Source organism: Charadrius vociferus, unplaced genomic scaffold (genome assembly GCF_000708025.1).
Source record: "Charadrius vociferus isolate BGI_N301 unplaced genomic scaffold, ASM70802v2 scaffold565, whole genome shotgun sequence".
NCBI lineage: Eukaryota > Metazoa > Chordata > Aves > Charadriiformes > Charadriidae > Charadrius > Charadrius vociferus.
This window is the reverse complement of record NW_009648358.1, coordinates 2,682,216-2,706,036: the sequence shown is the minus strand read 5'-3', so window position 1 is coordinate 2,706,036 and position 23,821 is coordinate 2,682,216. Positions and strand designations below refer to the sequence as shown.

The 23,821-nt window shown below is 35.9% G+C and overlaps 1 protein-coding gene across 1 annotated transcript in view; it reads left to right on the top strand.

Annotated features, from left to right (window-relative positions):
* The window catches only part of KIAA1468 (KIAA1468 ortholog), a 99,575-nt gene that overhangs the window by 48,387 nt on the left and 27,367 nt on the right, over positions 1–23,821 (top strand). The window contains exons 9-15 of the mRNA XM_009885281.1: positions 3,280–3,355; positions 3,755–3,850; positions 12,724–12,836; positions 17,343–17,433; positions 21,519–21,590; positions 22,411–22,551; positions 23,230–23,394. Coding sequence (XP_009883583.1) covers positions 3,280–3,355; positions 3,755–3,850; positions 12,724–12,836; positions 17,343–17,433; positions 21,519–21,590; positions 22,411–22,551; positions 23,230–23,394 — 754 coding nt within the window. The remainder of the gene's footprint in view (positions 1–3,279; positions 3,356–3,754; positions 3,851–12,723; positions 12,837–17,342; positions 17,434–21,518; positions 21,591–22,410; positions 22,552–23,229; positions 23,395–23,821) is intronic.

Below are 23,821 nucleotides of genomic sequence, written 5' to 3'. Positions count from 1 at the left end.
AGCGGTTGGGAAATCAGGTATTTTTTCAGTGATATCTTACCATTAGAATTGAGCAAGAGGAAAGATTTCTGAATACAGTGCCTTAGACTCCTGCTACAAATTTCTTCTCTTCTGGTTGAATATATTAGTGTTTACCAGGGAAGTAAAACTCTTAGATTTTTCTGGAAAATTGCAGTGGTTCCACTTAATCTTTACAGATTTTTTTCTTTAGTTTTTTTCATATCCTAGCTGAGTATCTACACTGTAATAATCAAACCTTATAGCTGTCATACATTGATTGCTATAAACGTGTCTGCCTACTTTCATCTGTGGGTTGTTGGAAGTTTCTTTTTGCTTAGAGTAATTGGGAGTGCTGGGAGGCATTAAGTGCATGAATATTAGATTGATGGTTTGGGGATAGTGAGGCTGGGTATCAAAACAGGATGACATCCCTGAGTGATGAAGGAACTATGAATGTCTCCAGTGGGATTTATGACAGTGGTCTGTAGAAAAACAATTTGTTTTGCTGCTCTTTTAAATATAACTGCACATGGATTTATGTGAAAAGTAAATGAATAAAGCCTTGAATCCCCATTGAGTTAACTTCAGAAGTCCCCAATAATGTAGTTCACTGCAGAAATAAGTAATGCGTGTGTAATATGTAGGTACTTTTGTACTGAGTTTTGGTCTGAACATGTCAGTGAAGTGTCAAAGGAAACCATATCTGATACAGTACTTTATAGATATGCATCACTTCATTTTCTTCCTGGATTATGCACTTGGTTTGTAATAACACAGTAAATGTTTTTCATTAAGATTTATATTATTTGTTAGGTATTTTGAGATCTGTAGGAGAAGCAGCACGATGGAAGTGCTGGATATTTATTTATCAGTCCAGGGGTGGTTATTTGTAGAAGACAGTTACTACAATTTATTCAGAACGTATTAAGGGGTATTAAAAACTAAGACACTATCCTAAAAGGCAAGAATGTTACTACTGTAGTTAGGGAGTGGATTCTTGGCATAAGTCTTTCCCAGATGGGAAGAGAGGATAGAAGACAGAGTGAGCCTGCTTTGTGTGACTGCACTCAGAGCAGCTGTGTGTGCCCACAAACGAGGACATGGCCATCATTGGAAAAACGCCTGGTCTAACAGATTGCAGTAGAAAGCACTAGCAGCAGTTTAAATAGACTGCACCGTGTGTATTTATTCAAGTCATTTTAGGTATTTGGTAGTTTGCTCCAAGTACAAGGTGTTTTCTGTATACAGCAGTCACTCCTGATTTTTTTCAGCAAATTGACTCTTGTCCCAGTGTTATAAGGACTAGAATAGTAGTGTTTGGGTTTTATATTCATCATACTTTCTTATAATATCTTTGCTACTGGCATCTGTTGGTCCTTCAAAAGACTTTCCACTGAGTTGTGTGCAAGAGGCTGTCATCGTTTCTGTCCAGCATGGCCATCAAGGATTTTACTAGACTTCAAGAAGCTTTCTTGACTCTAAATACATCCAGCAGTCGTAATGGGATCCATGCTGCCCAGAGCTTACTGTTAATCACCCGCAGGGAAATTCAGGGACGTATTGTCATACTTACTTAGTTTTCAGTCTCTGCAAAATGGGGATAGAACCTTGCCCTTGTGTAGGATTTTAATTAAGGTTTCAAGTGGGGAAGGATCTGATGTTCTGCGGAGCGAACGCTGAGATGAAGGACAGCCCAGGCAAAGGGCTGTTCAAGGCTTTGCCACTCTATTAGTGTTAAGCCTACTGCTTTGCAATACTAGCTTCTGTTCTCCCAGTGTAAATAAACTTTAAAGCCCTGAGTAGAGCCTGTAAATATGTCATTCAAGAATACTTATATAGAATAAGGACATAGCGTTAAACAAAGCTTCATTACAACTCACTACCATCTGAGTCAGTTAATAACTTCTTTAAAGGGAACCCTTGCACAAAACCAAGCTGACTGGAATTAAAACAAACTTACTTCATTAAAATTTAAAATGTGTTTTAAAAACCCATACTGTCAAGAAAGAAACTTGATTTTATATAATAAACACAAATTCTTATTTGTCATATTTTGTAAATAGTCAGAAGAGGAAAACTACTGTGGTATGTTTGTCTGTATCCTCCTGGATTGGTTTAAACAATTATAAGTAGGAACTTAGATCCTTAATGTGCTTTTTCTGGTTAGAAAAGGATGAACGATGATGTATTTACTATAAGTAGTGCGTGATATTCCAATTTATTAGATAAAAATATGTATGTCCATACACATGCATGTGGGGGGGATTTTGTGCACTCAGGTGCACAAAGTAGGTTTTTTTAGGAGTAGAAAGATGATACCGTTTTCCCCATAAGAAATAGGAACTGCCTTCTCCTGTCAATAGAGGATTAAAGCAGCAGATGATGATATAGGGTGAGATGCTTTCTGTGCATGTTTTGGAAGACAAATGTCCTTTTTCAGTATCGTGAATGAGGCAGTGCTAGATTAGCATCTAAATATAGGCCTCACATAAGGCAGAGGGAGTTGTCATTACTGGGAAAAATAGGATGCTGCTGCTGCTTGCCTGTTTTATGTAATGGTCAGTCCAGTAATTGTTTTCTGAGAACATTTCTGCCAAATTATTCTCCTTGGATGGGGTTGTTTTGAGACTCTTATCAGGGTTTTATGTGTATGCTTAAGGCTTCGAGTAGCTCAGCTGTGTTGGCTGGTGCTGTGCATGGCCATAGGGCAGTGCTTCTATAGATACACATCTACATTAGGGTTTAGGCAGCAATTTAAGGTTATTTTTTAGATTCTCACTGTACATTTGAATCCAACATTTAGACCCTAAAGTGGCAGTTGAGCAATCTCTGTTTAATCCTGAAGCTTGTAAGTGACTGTCTACTCAAACGTTTTTATGCAGTTTGCAGAATCAAAGCATTAAGCAGAAATAGTTTCTTGTGACTTCTGCCCCCCCGTTTGCATAATTGTACACTTCCTTTTGTATCGCTAAAGCTTCCTTTTCTTCATGCTTTAGTCCTATTTTTGTCTGTGCAGCAGTTTGAAAGATGTTAGATTTTTTTTTTTCAGAACTAGAAATGATTTCTTTATTAGGACACCCACTGTTTTTCTTGCTACAAATCAAACACCCTAAAAGTCAAAGACAGTTTTAAACAAAAACTTCTTCAGTATGCTTCACTTAAAACTTGCTTTCTGAAGGTCATTTTACCTAGCTGTGTAAACCAGAGTGAAAGGACTTGTTCAGCCACCTTTTTGATCTATGCTTTTCCCCCCTGCCTCCCTTTCTGATGATATTTCAGGAAATTGTCACCAGCTTTCCATCAAGCACTACTGTCCTTCTGTCGGATGTCAGCAGACAGCCGTTTGGGATCAGAGGTATGCTTCCCACTTGAGATAAATTAGAAGATCCTTTATTCTGCATGGCAGCAAGAGTTAAACAAGCAATAATTGCTTTGAAACAAGACTTACTAGCATATATGGAGAGATAATTTATGTGCATGAAACTTAAGAAATAAGGATATGCTTTCAGATTTTAGCTTAAATATGAAACCTAGTGATAGGTATGTAATTACTGGGAAGTTTTGAGTCTCTGCAAGTGGATTCATGCTTTTGAAGTTACTGCCAGATCAAAAACTTACGACTTAATGTGTGTGAGTAAATTAAATATTTTCTGCTAAGTGATCAGCCTGCTGCAATTCTTGTTATTCCTGTGAAAGGGTAGTTTTTTGTTCCTGTGCTTCATTTAAAAAAACAACAAAGAACTTGGTTTTCTAGGTATCTCGGATTGCAGACAGTGAAAAAAGTGTCATGTTAATGTTGGGACGGTGCCTGCCTCATATTGTTCCTAATGTGCTGCTTGCAAAGCGAGAGGTGAGGAACCCTGAAATTTTACTTTTTATTTTTACCAGGATGTTTTCTTGTTCATTTTGAAGATGATGTTGTGTCTAATTTCATGAAAGTCTGTTACTTGCAATCATGTTCTTACTTTTGTGCATGCATCTCTGCTCCTAGAAAATGGTTTTACACCTCTGTCAGGTGAGTTCAGTAAACCTGCATGATACCCTAATATTTCTTCCTTTGCGTAAGGCACCATTAGCATTCAGCAAGACTAACTGTTACTGTAGGTCCGTTTGTGGTAGCACAAATGTTTTTGTTAGAGAAGACCATGGTTAACGTGTGTGATAAAGAGCAGTGGATATAAGTTCAAACATGAAATTTGATTTATTTTATCTATAAGTTTTAATAAGGATTAATGTTTAGGTTCCTTTGCAGCACTTTGTACTTCAACCAAAAAACTGTTTTACTGTCTTTTTCTAGAAGCTCCATATATCAGCCAAGATAAGGTTCATAAAAAACACCCCATCATAAGAAAACTAGCAATCTTGCTTATATGTTTTCCTTAAATTTAAAATGAAGCTGAATAAAATTATGAAAATGTAATGTTTATTTCGAATGTAAATGAAGATGGTGTTTTGCATAATCATTCTTACTATATAATGTAGAAAAGGAAGACTGAAGATGGAAAAAAAAGACTGGTTTTGTATTGCTTTGTTGCAAATAGTGCATATTACTGAATGTGTAAAAAAAATAAAATATATCAAACAAAAATTCAACGGCCTTATAGTTGGCACCAAAATAAAGGGTTTGAAGCAGCATAGCTTTTTGAGTAAGTTTTAGTCCTTTTTAAGGCGACCTACAGTATGGTAGACTTAGTAGTGCGTTCTGCATAAATTAATTTTGAGGCTTTGAAAAATCCTCAAGAAATTTGTACTGATCCTATAATCTAAAATTTTATAACATACAAGTGGTTATCAGCAATTGACATGGTGAGTCTGAGATGTACCACATTTTGAAAGTCTCACACTTCATAAATGGTGATTTTTTTTTTTATTATTTTTTTTTTTTCCTGAGGGGGTGGGGGTGTTAACTGGGTGCTCTGGAAATGGTTCTGTTAATAGTCTTTCAGAACAATTCTGTGAACGTTCCTGGATCAGTGCTTAATTTCTGATTTCTTATTTATTCCTTTCCTTCCCTCTGCTTGGCAGGATGTAGTATTTTGGCTTCTTTTCACAGCTTGTAGCATAATCTGTGTAATGCATTTAATATTTTTGTGACCTTTTAGGCTATTTCCTATCTATTTGGTTGTATAGTTGAAGTTACATTTGATGACATGTATTTTGGCCTTAAATGAATTATCTGTTTCAATTTGATTGAAAAAGCCACAAGTGAGAATTGTATAACGGGATTACATGGGATGTTTAATGTTCCAAGGATTGAAATTTGCTTTAAAAATAGCTTTTCTCAGTTACCGCCCCTTGCTGTAACTATTGTAATGTTCTTTCAGGTGTAGTTGGGGAATTTGAAGGAAAACTTGGCTAGACTATCTGTTAGTATTTGTTAATAGTAGTGTTATGAAAAGCTGCCCTAAGAACTGGGCTCTCTTCAGCAAGGTACAACTTTGGGTCTTGTCCATGAACCACCTTATCATGAGAGAGTCAGCACAATTTTGGAGGTGTGTTTTGAAAATATGCCAAAAGATCACTAAATTGTTTAAAATACGTAACAGGTTCAGGTTATAATGCAAAGTGATCACCAATCTGCTCTGAAAAGATACAGTGGGAGATCTTACATTGACAGTGTGTTAGATGTCGGAATTAAACAGAATTTTGTGATGAGTCCCTAAAGTACCTATCTTTGTTCTTTAAACATCCATCATGTTGAAATTGGTTGCAAAACCTTAAGACAAAAATATTGTGCCAAACATTTTCATTTTGGAGAAACTGGGTTTGTGGAGGTGGACAATCTCACAGTAGAAGCTGTCCTTTACCGGAGATTCAGAAGCCATTTCACCAATGCTTTTAACCCTCTAAAGGTCAGTAGCGGCCTATCTGACTTGGTAATAAGTGGTCCAGTAAATAATACAGTTGGCATCTGAGCAGCCAGTTAGTATCAGAATGTCTGATGCATTTCTGAAATTATTTGTGTTATTTTGGTATATTGGTGCAGCTTTAATTGTTCTTCAATGTCTGTAGTTTAGGTTCCAATGGAAGACAAGGAAGAAGGAAAAATACAGTATTGACTAGGGTGGCTGAGGAGATCATTTTAGTTGGTTCTATAAGAGCAGTTCAACCGAGCAAAATCAATAATGCATCATATAGGATAATTGCCTGAAGGAAATTCATAGTCATTAAAAATCCATGTATCGACATATAAATTTAATTTTGGTTTCATCCCAAGTGTCTAGTTTATCCAAACTGCTTGAAAACATGTATGTCAATGTTTAGACTTGTTTGTGAGTGCACTCACATAACAAAGGAGATACTGCAAGCCAAATAGTAATTGGAATGAAGAGTAACAAAATGCTAAAAACCTGTTCTTCAAACAAAACTCCTTTGGCTGGGTATGCAGTCTGTGATAATGCTCTTGCAGATGAGCAGCTTGAGTTCATAAAATTTCATTTGCATTGGTATCTGCTTCCTCGGTTGTGTTTTTGCCACTTAAAACTAAAATACGTTTAAGATTAAAAAAAAATAAAATCAGCCACCTTCTATTTGTCAAGAGGCATATCATAGAAAGATTCCTTTGGCTAAACTGTGATTTGAGAAAAACAAGCTTTTATAATTTTTTGTGATAACTAGTCAGTCCAATACTGATTTGTCACCCTTTATAAGATATGAAAATAAGTATCTTTTCGTCAGTTAACAAGAGTAACCTTGTTTGTATATACCACTTCCACGCACTGCAGTATGTAGTCCTTTAGGGGAGTTTGCACCAGAGTAAACTTTTTGGCTTAATATCAGGATCTTGTTACTCTTGTTCTTAATCAAGAAACACTTTTGGTTAATCATTTATGCCTTTCATCTCACCTATTATTCCACGGTTAGTTTCTGTAACTTTCATTTGTGTTATGGAAACTTAGCAAAACCACGGTAGTAATCTACTGTACTAACTGTGCACCCCTAGATTTTCATACTGAGAAACTGTTATTTATATGAAGTTCGATATGTTAAGAGTAGAGTTTTCTTTGTAACGTTGAAGCAAAGATAATGCTGAATCTGCAAATTCTGAAAGGGTGCCATTCTCAACTCTGCTAGCAGAAAGTAATGAGGTAGATTTAAAGTTTGTTCATGTTAATGTGTAGTAACTACACATATACATCACTGAGGCACTTTCACTCGGTGGCTGTCTCTTAAAACACAGTAGAGCTGAATATCTTATTACAGATATTCATCTCAGTCTTACACTTTAAAAGGCATAAAATATTGGCTTTGTTAAAAAATTTAAAACAATGCTGTGTCAGAGCTTGACAGTATATTTAAGTGGCTGTTTCCAGTGGCTGTGTCAAGCAGATGTCATTCTGGTTGGATATGGATAAAGGTATATAAGTTTGAGATCCTGGGCATGAAAATTGTCAGTCATCAGTATCTTCTAAATGACTGTTTCTATTTCGCAGAATAGGGGAGAACAGAAAAATTTCAATGAACAGTTAAAATATTTTCTGTTACTCTGTAAAACTTAGATTGTGGTAGGCTTCTATAGATTGTGTTTATGAAAAATAGGGATAGTGTTGACCACAGCCTGTTTGATGATTCTCTTCTGGTTTACGTGAGGTGTTGGTTTTGGTTTGGGGGGATTTTTTGTTTGGTGTGGGGTTGCCCCATACACACATACGAAAGAGACATAACCATTTTCTGATTTAAGTCCTTTAGTTCCCTTCTCTGGGCATGAGGGGCTAGTGTAGTTTTCTTAGAACGAAATTGCTCAATCTCATAGAGTACCTTTTCATCTCTAGTCTGAAAGCTGATGTCTTTCAACACCATGTCTTTAAACATAACTCATGGATGCAAGGAGTTTAATTTAATGTTTATGAGTTGAATTGCAAATTGTTACTAGTTTTATCACAGTAGTTTTATATGCAGGTTTCCAAATAGTAGATACAAACAAAGAAGTACCAAGGTTTTTTTCACACGCATATCTGCATTGATTCTTATGTAAAAGCATCCCTTTGGGATCTATAAGAGGTTTAATTGGGATCCTGGAATAATAGTCTCATCCTATGAAATGTAATTAGAGTTGTAATTTTAATATTAATAAGATGAGTAGCCCAAAGTTCTGAGTCATTTATTAATCCTACAATTAAATATATTTTCATTTTAAAACTAAAAGTGTGAATTCTGAACTTCATTTTTGCACAAGAGACTCCATATCAGTAGTTTATCAGTACCCACAGCTATTTCCGTTGCTGCAGATAGGATTATTTTATTTAATTTACTGGTTGTCAGAGGCTAAGTTACAGAAGAATTTTAACATAGCATTGGTTCACAATATAAGCATTGACTATTAGAAAAGATTAAAAGGGACACGTTTACAAAATCAGTCATAATGTCATCCTGCTTTATTTATTATGTTGTTACCTGTTTGCCATATTATTACATTAATATTTGAAATAATAAAAAAGATTACTATCTTAAGCTATTGAAGTAACCAGTCTTGATGCTTAACACTAATTAAATTTATTCTTTGAGATAATTATTTTGCTTATGAATACTCCAACAAAAAGACACTAATTGGTGAGAGAAACTAAGATGTAGAAGACTTTTGTCAGAATATTATCCCCCAAAAATTATAGTGAAGGCAACAACACAGAAAATTCTTTGCTACCCTGTAAGAAAATTTTTCCTATAGGATGCATTTAAAAAAAACCAACCCAACTTTAATATTTTGTTTTAATCCTTTAAGTATGTAGGATGAACTGTTTTACAAATAGTTGAGGCGATACCAGTTACCATTAAAAAGCCACCTGCTTTTGACCATAATGAAGAGCTGCTCCATATGCCCACGTAAATGTTGCCTTTATTGAGAATTTGAAACAGCTCAAATAGTGAATCCTGTTCAAAGATAACAGAACATGTTGTTATAAGTTAGGGAGAAGTTGTCCAACGGTACTGTGGTGAAAAAAAAGTGAGTTTTTCTTTGGAGAGACCTACGTGGGCAGTTACACAGAAGTGGAACAGAGAGAAGACAGGCCATTTCAGTTCTCTTGTGCAATGCGTTAGGTCAGCTTCATAGCCTTGTCCATCACTTACCTTATCTCACAGTAAAAACAAAATAACTTTTCTCTCTATTCTACATCTGGGTAGCTCACAGATATAAACTGTCTCAGATATGAACTTGCATTTTCAGTTGTGGAGGTCAGACCTCTGACACTTGATGTTTATTTCATCAAGTGACAAGCGCTGACGATGTTACAATGGCAATCTGCTTGGCATCTAATGAGAAAATAGTATCGCAGTTCTGAAAGGCACTCCTCCTGGTATTGTTGACTAATGCGAACATGAACTAATCGGTTTTCCTAAGTCAGAGGCAAAAGGGAAAAGAGGGACTTGAGGATGAACGGGACGTCTAGGAAGGATCCCAAATTAAATAGAGGGAGGGTGGTTGGATTTTTAAAAATTTGCGTTCTTGCTTTGACCATCAGCACAAGTGGTATTCCTTCCCAAGGAAGGCAGAGTGTTTCAAATAGCACTGGAAGTCCTCTCCTTGATTTTTAATAATCACGTACAGCTCCATAACAATGTTATGAACTTTCCTTTTGAACGTAAACAGCCAAATACTAATATTATTGTGTCTTTTTGGAAAATTACCACTTTCTACAGCACTTCTGCTGTTTTTGAGAATGAGAAATCTGAGATTTATTAAACAAGTGTACACCTAAGGCATGGCCCTTAGCAACAGGAAGAAATGAGCTCGAACCTGCCTGTAGGTTGTTTTTTGTTCTTAATCATCCTGAATATATCCCAAGAAGAATCTGTCCCCTCTTAGGTCTTTGGGAGACTTCATTTGACCTGTTTTGTCCGTCTGCGAAAGCAGGGGTTTTTTTTTTGTTCTTGTCCCACAGAAACCCTTTCGCCTCCAGTTTTACCTTCCTGTCCATTAAGTCTATAGGGAGTGTATAAAACATTGTTCAAGACTTCTCACTGTTTCTCCACTCCCCTTAATAGAAGGAACTGTAGAAGCCCTGATGCAGCGATGCAGAGAACACTCTCTTCTCCCATAGTATGCATGAAAGAATGTGACCAATGGACAAGAAAATACAGCTAATTCCATCAGCTATAATAACCAGCTTTCTGCAAGGTAAAGAACTAGCCTTGTGTCTGCCCCATGTCAATGGTCTTAGGTTACTCATTAGCCTTCACAGCCAAGGTAGTAGTATCTAGGTGAATACTCAGAGATGTTTTCCTTTCATACAGACTCAGCTGGAAAAAGACAACTTTGTTAACTTCCTTAAATTTTAAAAGAAGCTCAAAAAAAAAAAAAAGCTCATGGCACTGCTTTGAAATCTAGCAGTAGTTCTGAGTGAGCAGTTGAGATTTTTGAGTAGGTATGCAGACCTACTAGGAAAGTGAAGTCAGTGTGATGGTTTCAACAGATGAAACAAAAACCCCAGATCATAAAAATATATGTCTCATTTCGTGAAGTATACTATTTAATAAAAAAACCTCATTACACGGAGTATTTAAGAATAATTGCAAGAGCAGTTGTATAATGTGAACTTAGCATAGATTTCAGAAAGTTAGATCTCAGTAAAGTAACACAGGTGTTTTGTTATTTAAAGGTTTTTCCATGAGCTTTATTCTTTATGGTGAAGGTAGTAAATATGTTGTGTATCTACAAATTGCAATCTGATTTCCTCTTTAAAAGATCTTAGCTTAATGTTTAAGTAGTGGTATTTAAAGTGGCTTTTTTTTTATTTTTGTAATATTTTTTTCAAATCTTTTTGAGTTAAAACAGTGTTTGCAGGAGAAGAAACACTTCTGTGAAGTACCAGGAAAAAAAAAAAAAAAAGAGTTAACTTAAGTCCTCTGCCTTCTCAGAACTTTAAATGGGCAAAACCTGAATGTTAAATATACAAAAAATAAAATCTTACATGCAAATTCTAGAGGGAAAGGAGCTTTCAGCTCAGGAAAGTTATTTAGCTCATTGTGCAATGTAATTTGTAAAGTTTTTTTTAATAGAGGTTTTCAATTCACATTATTTTGCGTTGTGCTAGACTTATTTAAAAACAAACCCAAAAACTGGCTTACTTTAAAATATTGAGAAATAGAAATGTCCAAATTGTTCAAATTTATTTCTCATTTCTCCTGTACTTTCAGATATTTGAAGACTTTTTTCCACATTCATTCCTCTGTCTCATAATAAATTACCTAATCTGTACCACAATTGGGTTAAACATTGCCAAAATATCTTCCAGAATGTTAAAATACGTTTTAGGATGTGTCTCAGTCATATTTAGGGGGGGGAAAATAGCACACTGAGTAGAATTCTTGTAAAATGAAAACAAAAGTTTATCAGGAGTTGACTTGGCTTAGGCAATGTTCTAAAATAGAGTATTGTTCTATGTTTAAAATAGCGCTTGCTGTTTAGGAAAATACGAGTTGAGCAGTGAGGGCGTCTTTTATGTTGTTTCCACACGTCCACCTTGTTTTATAGGCATACTCTGAAGAACATCATGAATAGGTCACTTTGAATGTCTGCGAGAAGAAACTGTCCCCTCCCTGCAAAGTTATTCCAAATAATATAGATTTTTCCAGGTTTTGTATAATCTTTCCTAGTAACTTCAGAAGTGTTTCCCACTGTCATCTGCTTGTTTGTCACAGCTTATTAATTCACAAAAAGCTTGTCTGCTGAAACTGGCTCAAAAGTATGTGGCAGGTGGGAGAGGAATTCTCCAGATTACTTGCCATGTTTTCTCTGCAGACACCTAGGTTTGTCTTGTCCTTTTCCCCCGACCTCCCAGTGTGATGTTTCTGTCCCTAAGATACTAAATCACCTAGAAATTGTGTGGCTTCCAAATTTGGTTGGAGTAAAGGCTCACGTCAAAAAGGTCAAGGAAAGGGGCTTCCAGTCCATGTTTTAGAAACATTTGTTTCTTCTGGGAATGAATACCATGAGATTTGAAGGCATATTTAGAAAGGAGGAGGTCTTCACTATTGTGAACAGCTTTATATTTTCTTTCAGTTAATGTTTTACACAGTAATTTCTTGGTAAGTTTTTCCTTAAAGGAATTGAATTGCTCTAAAAAGAACATTCAGTTTCAGATATTGCCTCTTTATTGAAAAAAAAAACAAAAACAACCAAACACAAACAACCAACAAACCCAACCCACAAAACAAAACATACCCACAACAAACAAACCTTTAAAATAAATCATATAGTTCTCAGTCAACACAAAATGGAAAATATCTGTCTGCAGTCACCTTTACCAATGTAAGTTTCTCAGTGCTTATTCAAACTTGTGCACAAAACTGTGTGTGTGCTTAATTGGAAATTTTAATCTTTAACTCCATGGCATCAGAAATAGCTTTTTTCTGTAGGAGCTTTGTTCCATTAGATGTCTGTGGAGCTTGCCTCAGTTCACTAGGTAGCGAAGACAATTTAAACTGTGATTGTCCTCTAATTCTGGTTACAGGTGACCTGCATATGTTAATTGTAATCTTTGCAGAGCTTTTTATTTTATGTGCTGGTTCTCCCCTGATCTTTCCTAGCAGGAAAATAATTCTAACTTTTGTAGACATTCACTTTTTTCAGGTCACTTAATAAGAGATCAAGACTCTAAAACATCTTCTCTAACTGTTTTGATGTTATCTGGTTAGATTTATCTTCTTAGTTTCTTTTGCCATTAATGAATATATGCCCAAAGTGTTTTTACTTTGTTTGGTTTTCCCCTACCCACAACTTTTTAGGAATTGATCCCACTCATACTGTGTACAGCCTGCCTCCATCCTGAACCCAAAGAGAGAGATCAGCTTCTACACATACTGTTCAATTTGATCAAACGACCAGATGATGAGCAAAGGTGTGTTTGCGTTTGTGCGTTGCGGGACAAGAGGGAACTTTTTTTTCTTTGTCAAAGAAGCAGAACTAATAGAAACCGGCTGTTACTGGATGATTTTAACCAAGTTTCACTTAAGCTGATACTTTGCTGGTATACTGTTGGCAAATTTATGTGGACTTCGGGACTTTCCATTTCCATGAACTGTACTTTCTAATTACTGAAATGTAAGAATGTGCTTGATAAGCTGCAGTGTAACATTTCAGTTCCTTTTTTTGGTCAAGGATGAAGCGAAACGCTTTGTTGAAATGAGCTTTAAGATCATAATTCTTAGCAATGGTTGATATAGAAATCACATCAGCTTTTTTAAACCTCTGTCTTAGTGTATCTTTGTGATCTGTATGTTTGTAAGTTAACTACCATGTTTAGTTGGGGAAAATTTTATGAGAAAATAGTACTGTTCCTCCTTATGGTTCAGTACTATGGTAGCAATAAAGAATTTGGCAGACTGAAGCAGTCATTTAGTTCTGACAAGTGTTAAGAGCTTTGGTTTATTTCAGTTAAGGTTTTGAAACAAAGTATACTTTGAATTTTGTTTTATAAATTTAGTTCTTCCTTAGTACTCAGGAAATCTGACTTTGACCAGTCTTGATAAGAATATTCTTAAGGTTGAAAGACAGTACCCTAGCTGGTATGTTTCCTTCTCTAACTGTGAAAAGATTTTTTTCATTTTTGATCTGTAGGTCTTCCATTATTTTTGTTAGAGATGTTTTGTAAAGCATCTGTATCTCTTCTTGCTCTATTCTGTCTTAAGACAAAATACGCTTTATGAAATAAATGGAAAGCATTTCTTTTGAAGATTCTGCGGAACTGAAGTGTTCTGGTGTCTTTCTAAACTGTTCCCATGGTAAAATTTAGAGAGATGGCTTTGGAGACAAAAAATGCATAAATAAATAAAAGCTACTTGTAGCACAGTGGCACTATGCAGATTGAAATTGCAGAAAGATGCAGTTCTAGAAATCTGCTTCTGAAATGTCTGCACTATCTAAAATGTTTGGATGTCCCATTCAGATTGAGAAGCTAAAATTATCTTGTGGGTAGAGGGGAAGGAAGCTACACCTCGCTTGCAGCCTCTTGTAGTTAATTTGTCACAGGAATGGTGGCATATTAGGTAGATTTAGCTGCAGTTAGGTGTGTCTTTTCCAGCAGCTGAGTGAGAAGAAAATCCAAGCTTCTTTTTCCTTGAAGTTGTTTATTCTTTGTTGTGAGTTAGAGATTTATATCTAAAAATAACTCATTTTCTTCTGAAATTTGGGAAGAATATTCTCCCATAACCTCTCCAGCACCTCGCCATGTGTATACATAATATACATTTACACACATAGAAATCATAATCTGTTTTAAAGGTGCTATAACACCTGACTGAAGAATAAGTAAAATTCCGCCAAATAAAAGAGATTCTGAAGACAGAAAATACTTACTCGGAATTTCAGATGTTCTTTTTTATACTGGCATACTTGTATGGAAGTGTACTATGCATCTTGGTTTTTATCTAAATAAGTTTAAATTATATTTTAGCAGTCGTGTGGTATGAAGTAAGTGAAGACGTTCAGGTTTAGTCATCAGAACAATGGTAGTAATTATCTCATGTTATTTGTTTACCTGCTGCTATACTGTACAGGCCTACATTATACATTGAAGTAGCAGTTGATAACAAATTGACTCTTAATTTCTTAAATGCAAGAGACTGAAAAGCGACATTGCATTTCTAATAATGAACCTGTTGAAATAAGTCCTTTGCTTTAAATATTTGACTTTGTCAGGTATGTTAACAATTACGCAGAAAGCCTGTATTGTACTACTTGCCCATGTGAGAGGCTTTTTGGTGCATGCAGATATAGAATATTGCCGTGATCTTGTATACTAACATTATATTTAATAAGGCCACTTTTATCCTCAAGGCTTTTCTTATTAATATACTATTCAAACTTTTCAAAACGTTTGTCAAATTCTGCAAAGGAACAAATATGTGTTAGCTTTACTTAAACTTGGTTTTGGACAGTTTTGTTGGTTTTGGAAGCTAAGGAGCCACGAAGAAGTCAGATTAATGTTGGGGTCTTTTAGGACAAGGTTAAAACACAGTTCAAAATGTGAACTCTTGAAGATTTCCAAGTAATGTATCCAGAAGCAGCACTCTTAATGAAAAACTAAAATGAATTAAGCTTAGTATATCTAGTATGACTTTTCATCAGTCATATGATACCACCTCTTACAGAACACACATAACTTGCTGATATATTAAGGAAAACTCTAGTAAGTAAGCTTTTAATACAACCTTTAGGAGTGACAGAAGAACCTTGAACTGTGTAATATAGATTTGCTTACTAATACATGCAGTCATTTTCTAAAACCTCTACAAAGAATTTGTGTGTGTTAAATTATACTTATGCTACTCTAACTTCTGCCTGGTTCCTCTAGTCTGATTGTAGATTTCACTTTGGTTTCTGTACTGATGAAGCAAACTGCTGCTCTGCTGAATTGTACTGATTCATTTTATGTTCCTGCCAAAGTGATCACAAGTGCATAACCTGTAGAGAGCTCTTTGAGAAAAGCGTTCCCAGCATCTTGTTAACAAAAGAGATGGCTATGACAATAAGTAGAAAGAAGTTTTTCCCATGTCCGGTTTTTACAATCCATATGCAATTTTTGCAACATCTTAGTGTTAACATTTCTTGTTTCAATGACCTGTTGTTGAGATCCTTACAACCTTTACTTCCCCTGAAATATTGATTGTTGTCATATGCTTTTAGGGTGGTTACAGTAAAATATTTAAAACATTACTCTTTAATATTTTTGCAATATCTTAAATTTCCCTATGTCATAGGCAAGGCAAAAGGAAATCTGAGTTAATTTTGAGATTTCATGGAATTTTTTGGGGAAGGTTTGATTTAAAAAGAAAAAAACTAATTTTGGGTTCCCCATTTCTAATGTAAATGATTTCAAGTGATTACTGTATACTATTTGATTTTTTTTTTAATATATGCTAAGAGTATATTCTGTCAACCAGTTCTGTGACTTTGTGCAGCGTGTAGAACCAAAGACAAAATAGTTCAACCAATTTTGTTTATTGTAGAATTCAGAATTACCATAGCCTTTTTCTCCATATTCCTATCACATACCAGTTATTGATTTGTTGAGTCTTATCTAATCATTACATTTTTGTTTTCCCCTAACCCTTTTTTTACCTTAATCAAAGGTCTAGTTCTTTGTATGGGGGGACGGGACGGGACCTAACAAACCACAACACAAACCCAAAGAGCTGGCTCTGATTGTTGGGCTAAAGAATGCTGGGGAAAATTTTTTTTTTTAATAAACTGTTTTTCCTTGAAAAGATTCTGAAAGTGAATGAGTTTGGTTTGTTTGGGTTTTTTTTTGATGAAGTATATTGTATAACCAGCAGAATCTCTGCCTTTCAACCTTAAGGGCATACTGTTAGCTGCAGTAAATATTTAGGAGTTTAGACATGACACTAAAATGCTAACAAATAAATTCTGGCTTACTTTCAACAAAGTGATAATGAAAAAATTCTAAGTGGTGTCTTAATCTTACTGTGGAGGTGATAAAATGAGTGTTTCACTTCCATGCGTTGTCCTTTGAAACTAGTTATTTAAGTGTTGATGTAGGCACTAAAAGTAAATAGAACTGGTGAATTGCATGCAAAGTTGGTATCATTCCAATCCTATTAATAGGACAAATAGTTAGAAGTAAAAAATTGTAGCAAGATAATCAGTCATTAAGTAAAAGTTAAAATATCACAAATGACAGCTAAGTACAATTATACTGAAATTTTAAAGGTATCTGTGCCTATGAAACTGATGGAACAACAGTCATTTCTTGCAAATGTTGAGGAAAGTTAGAAAAATGCAAGAATGTAAACACAAATTACTCAGGTGATCACAGATACTACTGATTGATTAATTGCTTCCCTATTATAATGCACTTTAGAAGGTTTCTGACAAGAGTGAAGTCCAGTATTTTGGGAGAGATGACAGTAACTTGCATGTTAGTATGTTGCAAAACCCTTTCATGAAGGAACTTGTTTTGAACAAAGGTCATTAAATCTCACGAATGATTCTAAATAAAAGCAGTATGTATACTTGACTAAAATATTGATAGTATGATAATATTAAGTAATCTAGATCCTTTTACTGTATGATGAATCATAGTATTCAGTAATAAGAATTAAATGAGAAATTTAGTCAGAGATTCCAAAACCGGAGATTCTCAGGCTCTGGTTCATAAAGTTTGGGATCTGCAAGTTTCTGGAAAAGGTGTATTAAATAGAAAACGAGATAGTGGCTTTCAATTTAAGATTTAGCCTTTAAGTCTGTGTGTATGGTGTGAAATTTTGACTGTAGACAATTACCTGTTGCCTGACAGCATCTGCTTTTCCTAACTTAAGGAATAGATTGTATATATTCTAGAACTGTACTTAATAAACAGATTAAAGCTTTAAATTTGTGTTTTCAGACAGATGATACTGACTGGGTGTGTGGCATTTGCCCGACATGTTGGACCAACACGTGTAGAAGCTGAGCTTTTACCACAGTGTTGGGAACAGGTAACTGATTATTTTGTGCTTTCTGCTGGAAAATTAGTTAAAACTTAATAAATGTTGAGTTTTATTTGAGGGGGAGGCTGTTTTGGATTTGTTTTTCAGTGAATGGCAGTTCAAAGTGTTCTTCAGAAAGGTATTTGGATGCTCTTTGTCCTCATTGTATGTAATTTTATATAACATTAAAAAGAACTCAGAAACAGAAAATTCATCAAAGATTTTCTGGACATCCTAGTTACCTGCATATACCTGCATATGTTTGTTGTTTTGAAATGTAGATATGCAAATGTTCATCATCAGTGTTGCCTAGCCTCTTGCCAGGTAGGTGCCTTTATAATTCATACTGTGATTTCTAAACTGTTGGAAATCCATTTTCATTCAAAGATTTCATTTGCTGATTTTTATATTGTAATAAGTTCCTGGAAGTTCCATACTTCAGCTAGTTTATTTTCTTAAACAGGAAATTAAAGATCATAGTCCCCTGTAGATGGGTGTGATTTTACACCTGTAAGATCAGCCTGAAGTTTACATGTAAATTCTAGAATCACAGTGGCCTTTTCCAAAGATATTCTAAATTAATAGAAAAAACTGAACAACCAAACTGAAATGCTCTTACTGTTTCATCTGAGGCATAGAAATAAAACAACATGAGTTCAGATGAAAATGCGTGGTATTTTCCTACCATAATGAAGAAAAAGGAGTTCATAATTGCTTAAAAGACAGTGAATAACTAAGCCATGACAGAGTGGCAATGCTTGCTTTGATGGCACAGTGTTTCTGGTCTGATAATTGTCTACTGATTCTTGCATAATTCAGCCATCTGTGCTTCACAATAAAGTCCAAGCTTTAATAGTCGTAATGCTTTCTGACAGTAGAAGTGTTATATGCATCATTTGTGTATCTATTGGTTAAGCAAAGGACTCATGGCAATAGTAGTTGAAGACAAAATAAACCACGCTTTGTTTTCTTAGTCCTTCTCATGAAATTTCAAGTGTTTAAAAAAAAAAAAAGTCTCACCTCACTAAGAGCCCATCTTCATCATACCAGTTTCTTGTTAATTGCTGATGCAAAAGAAACCAGTCCAACTGTAACAGTACAGCATATCAGGCTGCCAAGCCATATGTCATCATGCATTTATTTAATGCAGTTTGCCAGACTTTGTTTGCAGTACTGAAACCAGGTCGTTATTTTCTCCAGCAAAATACCAGCTGAATCTCATTGTCACAAGACAGAATTTGTAGAAGGAACTCAAAAAATACATGTAATCTTCTACCTTTTCTCAGTAGATGCTTTAATCACAAGAGCATTCATGCAGTTGGTCTCCAACTGAAATCCATTTGCAGATGCGGAGGATTGGGCCCTCAGAAGATTCAGCATTTTGATCCACATATTCTGGAGCTTAGAGTTACCAGGCTAGTCTTCGTGATCTTTCTACCTGTTCTTCACAGGTAGAGGTTGGTAGCTGGCTCATCTGAGTTTAGGTCAAGGTTCTGTGAATGCTAGAAGTTCCCGCAGAACTAGTGACCAGTTAAATGGCTTCCAAAATTGTACTACTGCTTATAAAGACAAAAGGAAAAGAAAGTGTAATAAACATTTTACTTGTTTAAGTAACACATTTACATGTTTAATTTTCCAAGGGTGAGTAATCTTCCCTGAACACAAACCTTGCAGAAATTTGTGCCTTTTTCCTCCAGTGTGTCAGTATGTCTTTGCAATATCAGGGGGGGATATTTATATTGTCTTGCCAGTCTGCCTAAACCAGTTGAAGCTAGTCTTTGCTGTTTCCCTCAGGCAGGCAGATCTCCAGAAGGCAAAGTGTATCTGTTACCAGTAGGGAATTTGCATTTGGAAAAATGGCACATAAGTCAAAGATACTGTAGTAGGCTGTTGCGTGCCTATAATGTTTCTCCTCTATGACATCTCCATACTTCAAAAAAATACTACAGGTGCCCTACTGATGAATGAATGCAAAATAATGATAGAAAATCAAAGAAGGTTCTCCGATGCTTGAGACTTCAGTTTAGTCCTTCTCATGGACTAAAAAAGCTCATAATTTGTTCATATGAGTCTCTTTCAAATTATCTTTGCCACACTTCATTCTTGAGAGAGTTCTTGGTGACTTCAGATCAGAACAGTGACGACATTAATAGTACATCAGTGGTCAGGTACCATTGTTCGGTGAAGTAAGAGGTTGTCCAAAGTTGATTTGTCACTATGTCTTCATCTGTAGTTTCTCCCAAGCCGGTAGAATTGAGAGAATAACAGAATGGCTAAGGTTGGAAGGGACCTCTGAACATCTTGTAGTCCAAGCCCCCTGCATAAAACAGAGTCAACTAGAAGAGGTTGCTCAAGACCAAGTCCAGTCTGATTTTGAATATGTCTGCAGGTGGAGGCTCTGTAACATCTCTGGGCAACGTGTTCCAAGGTTTGGCAACTCTCCCAGTGAAACAGAATTTATTGTATTTCAATTTGTGTCCATTTTCTCTTGTCCTTTCATTGGACAAGTGGTTTTTACCTCTCTGCAGATAGATATGGATATTTGTACATACAGATAAGATTACTGCTGAGCACACTGCCTTTTCTCAAGACTAAACAATCCCAGCTTTCTCGACTTCCCCTCATATATCAGATACACCTATGTCTTAATCATCTTTATATCTCTCTAATGGACTTGCTTCAGTATGTCTTTGTCTCTCTAGCTGGAAAGCCCAGAACTGTACACAGCACTCCAAATGTCATCTCACCAGTGCTGAGTAGAGAGGGATAATCACTTTCTTTATCTGCTGATGATGCTTATCCTGGTGCTGCTCAGGATACCACTTGTCTTCCTTGCTGCAGGGATTGCATTGTTGGCTCTGCTTTGTATCTGTCAGGCCCTCCAGCCTGTTGAGGTGCCTCTGAATGGCAGCACACCCATCTGTGTGTATCAACCACTCCCAGTTTTGTCATCTGCATACCTGTTGAGGTGTATTCTGTCTTGTCATCCGGGTCATTTATGAACATGTTACTCATCTTCATTGTTGGCCCCAGAATCAGCCCTTGGGGTGCACTGCTGGGGACTGGCCTGGGATTAGTTCAGCCAGTCTTCCATCCACCTCACTGTCTTTACCTAGCCCAGACTTCATCAGTTTGTGAATGAGGGTGTTATGGGAAACAGTATCGAAAGTCTTGCTGAAGTCCAGATAAACAATATTCACTGCTCTCCACTTGTTCACTGAGCCAGTCATCTCGGAAGGCTATCAGGCTGGTCATGCATAGTTTTTCCTATGTAAATACATGCTGACTGTTCCCAGCCACCACCTTGTCCTTCATATAGAACCATAGAATGGTTTAGGTTGGAAGGGGCCTTAAAGATCATCTAGTTCCCAACCCCTACCCAGGTGACCATTAAAGCTGACTCCACCAGGATGCAAACTTGATTCAGAAGTGTCAATATTAAATTTGTAAGGCACCATTTTCTAATGGCATTTGAGTGGAAAGGGGAGATAGGTAGCCCAGGATCAAGAGGTTCTCAGGAATATGAGCTGTTTTCAGTCACCGCACTTTAGAGATGAAACATGTTTATGCTGGACTTGAGAGTAGAACTTCAATAGCATGCAAATTCTACTTGGTTTAGTACACGTGCCTTTTTTTGACTTCAGTTGCTCAGCAAGACCTAGGCAGCGATGCTATACTGGTTGGCTCAGAGCACTAGAGGGCACTTGTGTAGTTCTTAGAGGAATGGTGCTCCTGAAGGGCTACACAAGACAAAATACTTCATCACAAGCCAGCTCAGAAGTTCATATTCTCATATTATTTGGAGTCTAGCAGCCCATATACTGCTTTTTACTGCATATAGTTACATACTTCTCCGATTCTTCTCCTACTGTAAGCTCTGTCTTACAGGGCAACTAGAGAAGGCAGTATCTGCCTTGTTTTTATGCCTCAGTGCAAGAATTTGAGGCTGCTTAGTATCCATATGCAAACTCCTACAGACACCGTTAATGCTTATCTAAGAGGCGCAGATGTATCCCTCCATTGCAGTTCATTCTAACCACATTTTGAATACCGGTTACTGCAAAGCAAATAGCTATTCTGTTTCTCTTTACCAGATCAACCACAAATACCCAGAGAGACGGTTACTGGTAGCAGAATCCTGTGGAGCTCTAGCACCTTACCTTCCAGTAAGTACTAATACTGACTCTAAATACTTTGCTAGTGAAAGCAAGGTGAAAATCTGTTGCATAATGTAAACATCCTTTATCATTTTACAAATTCCCAAGGATGTATGGTATGCATAGACAGTCACGTTGTCTTCTACTTTATATCATGCATGTGAGATTCAATAAATGACATTAATGAGGAGATAGCTTATTATAAAGGAATACAGGTCAATCTAGCTATAAACTGTGTTTAGAAACAGTATGTTCTGAGAAAATCATCTTTGTTTCAGTAAAGATGAAGTGAAGATAGTTAGGACCAATTAAAGAAATAATCTCTGAAAAAATAATTGGCACCCAATAATAGAGTTCTTCAGACACTGTGGAGTGTTACGTGAACAGCGCTGCCAATCAAAAGAAGCAGCAAAATGAAGTCAGTGGCAAACTAGAATTTGAAGCTTCAGAGAAAGATGAAAATAACCCAAATTAAAAACCCGCTTTTCCAATTTAGCAATGGAGTGATTAAAGATTCTGTTTAAAGTTTAGGGCTATAGTAGTTTTTTGCTCTTAGTTATTTTTGGTACGTGCTTCCATATGAATTGAAGAACCTGAGTTCTGTGCTTAGTAAGACAAAAGGCTCTCTAATGAGGCTCCTGGCAGTTTATATTCATTCATCTTCTGTTGTGAAAACTGAATGCATAATATTCAAAGGGATCCATGATTGGAGGAAAGGATTTTTTTTTTGTAAGCACTAATAGGAGTACAAATTAGTTATAAAAATTGCTATAAACCTGCATTTCTTGTTTCATTGGATTTAACAAGTATGCTTCTTGTTTATAAACAGAAAGAAATCCGTAGTTCATTAGTACTTTCCATGCTGCAGCAAATGTTAATGGAAGATAAGGCAGATCTGGTACGAGAAGCTGTGATTAAAAGCCTTGGCATTATTATGGGCTATATTGATGATCCAGACAAATACCAACAGGTACAATTTGGTTTAGGTTTTGTATGTATGAAATGTCTTCTATAGTTATTTCTTGAATAGGGGGGACGCATAATTTCATGTACTTTTAATAAAACTTTTCAGATACCTTAAAAAATTTTGGTGGTTTAAATGAATGTTGATTTCTGTCGTATCACCAAGACCAAAAGAAAACATATATGTACAAGTATCCTTAGAACCTCAGGTGTAAGCCTCATACAGAAGCTTCTCTAATAATTCATAATTTGCCTTCAAGAATGTGCCTCTTCATTGGCCACCTGATACTATTAGCCAATTTGATATCATCACTTGCTAACAAAGATTCATCTACTGCAACAAAGCCTACTTGTAGTTCAACTTAATACTGCTTGATAACGCTTTAGATAAGTGAAAATGACGAATTTCTAATCCTGTCTTTTGAGTTTTTGAAGGCAGAGTGGTGAAATGTGTTTGTATTCTGATGACTGTAGAGAAATACTAGCAGGGTCATTGGACCACCTACTTCACCTTTGTAGGTGGGCTGGGAATATTGGCTGAAGGGGCTTCATGTACTACATTGTTTTATGTTTATTAGTGTAAAATTAAAAAAAATAGATTATAATATTTTGTAGACTGCATGTTTTGTGTAGCAAACTTCAGCATGAAATTTAAGAAAAGTAATTATATTCTTTATTTTGCCAGGGCTTTGAACTGCTGCTTTCAGCTTTAGGAGACCCTTCAGAACGTGTAGTTAGTGCAACGCATCAGGTATTTTTACCTGCTTACGCTGCCTGGACAACAGAACTGGGAAATTTACAGTTCCATCTTATACCTACACTGCTTAATAAGATTGAAAAATTGCTCAGGGTACGTGTCTCAACATTGGAGAGTTTTCTTTGAATCTTTATTACATATGCAGACTTTTTTAAAAAAATACAAAAATTTCTGCTTAATGTTCTATGGGGGAAAATTCTCTGGAGTTTTTTGTTGTAACTCCATAACTTTTACTTGTCCCTTGGAATAAAGAAAAAAATACCACCACCAAAACCCTCAAAACCTCACAAAAAACAAATGGATGCTTCTTTAACAATGTTTTACTTTACGGCCCAGTAATCAAAGTGCAGTTCAGAAAACGCTTGCTTGAGGCTGTGACCAGATGCTATGTGTTATTCTGTTATCTGCCATATATTTAAATTGTTTTAAGGTGTCACATAGTGTGTATTTTAATAAAGTGCATTATTTATTTAAAAAAAAAAAGTGGAATTGAATGGTTTAGTTAAGTAGTTTGCAATTA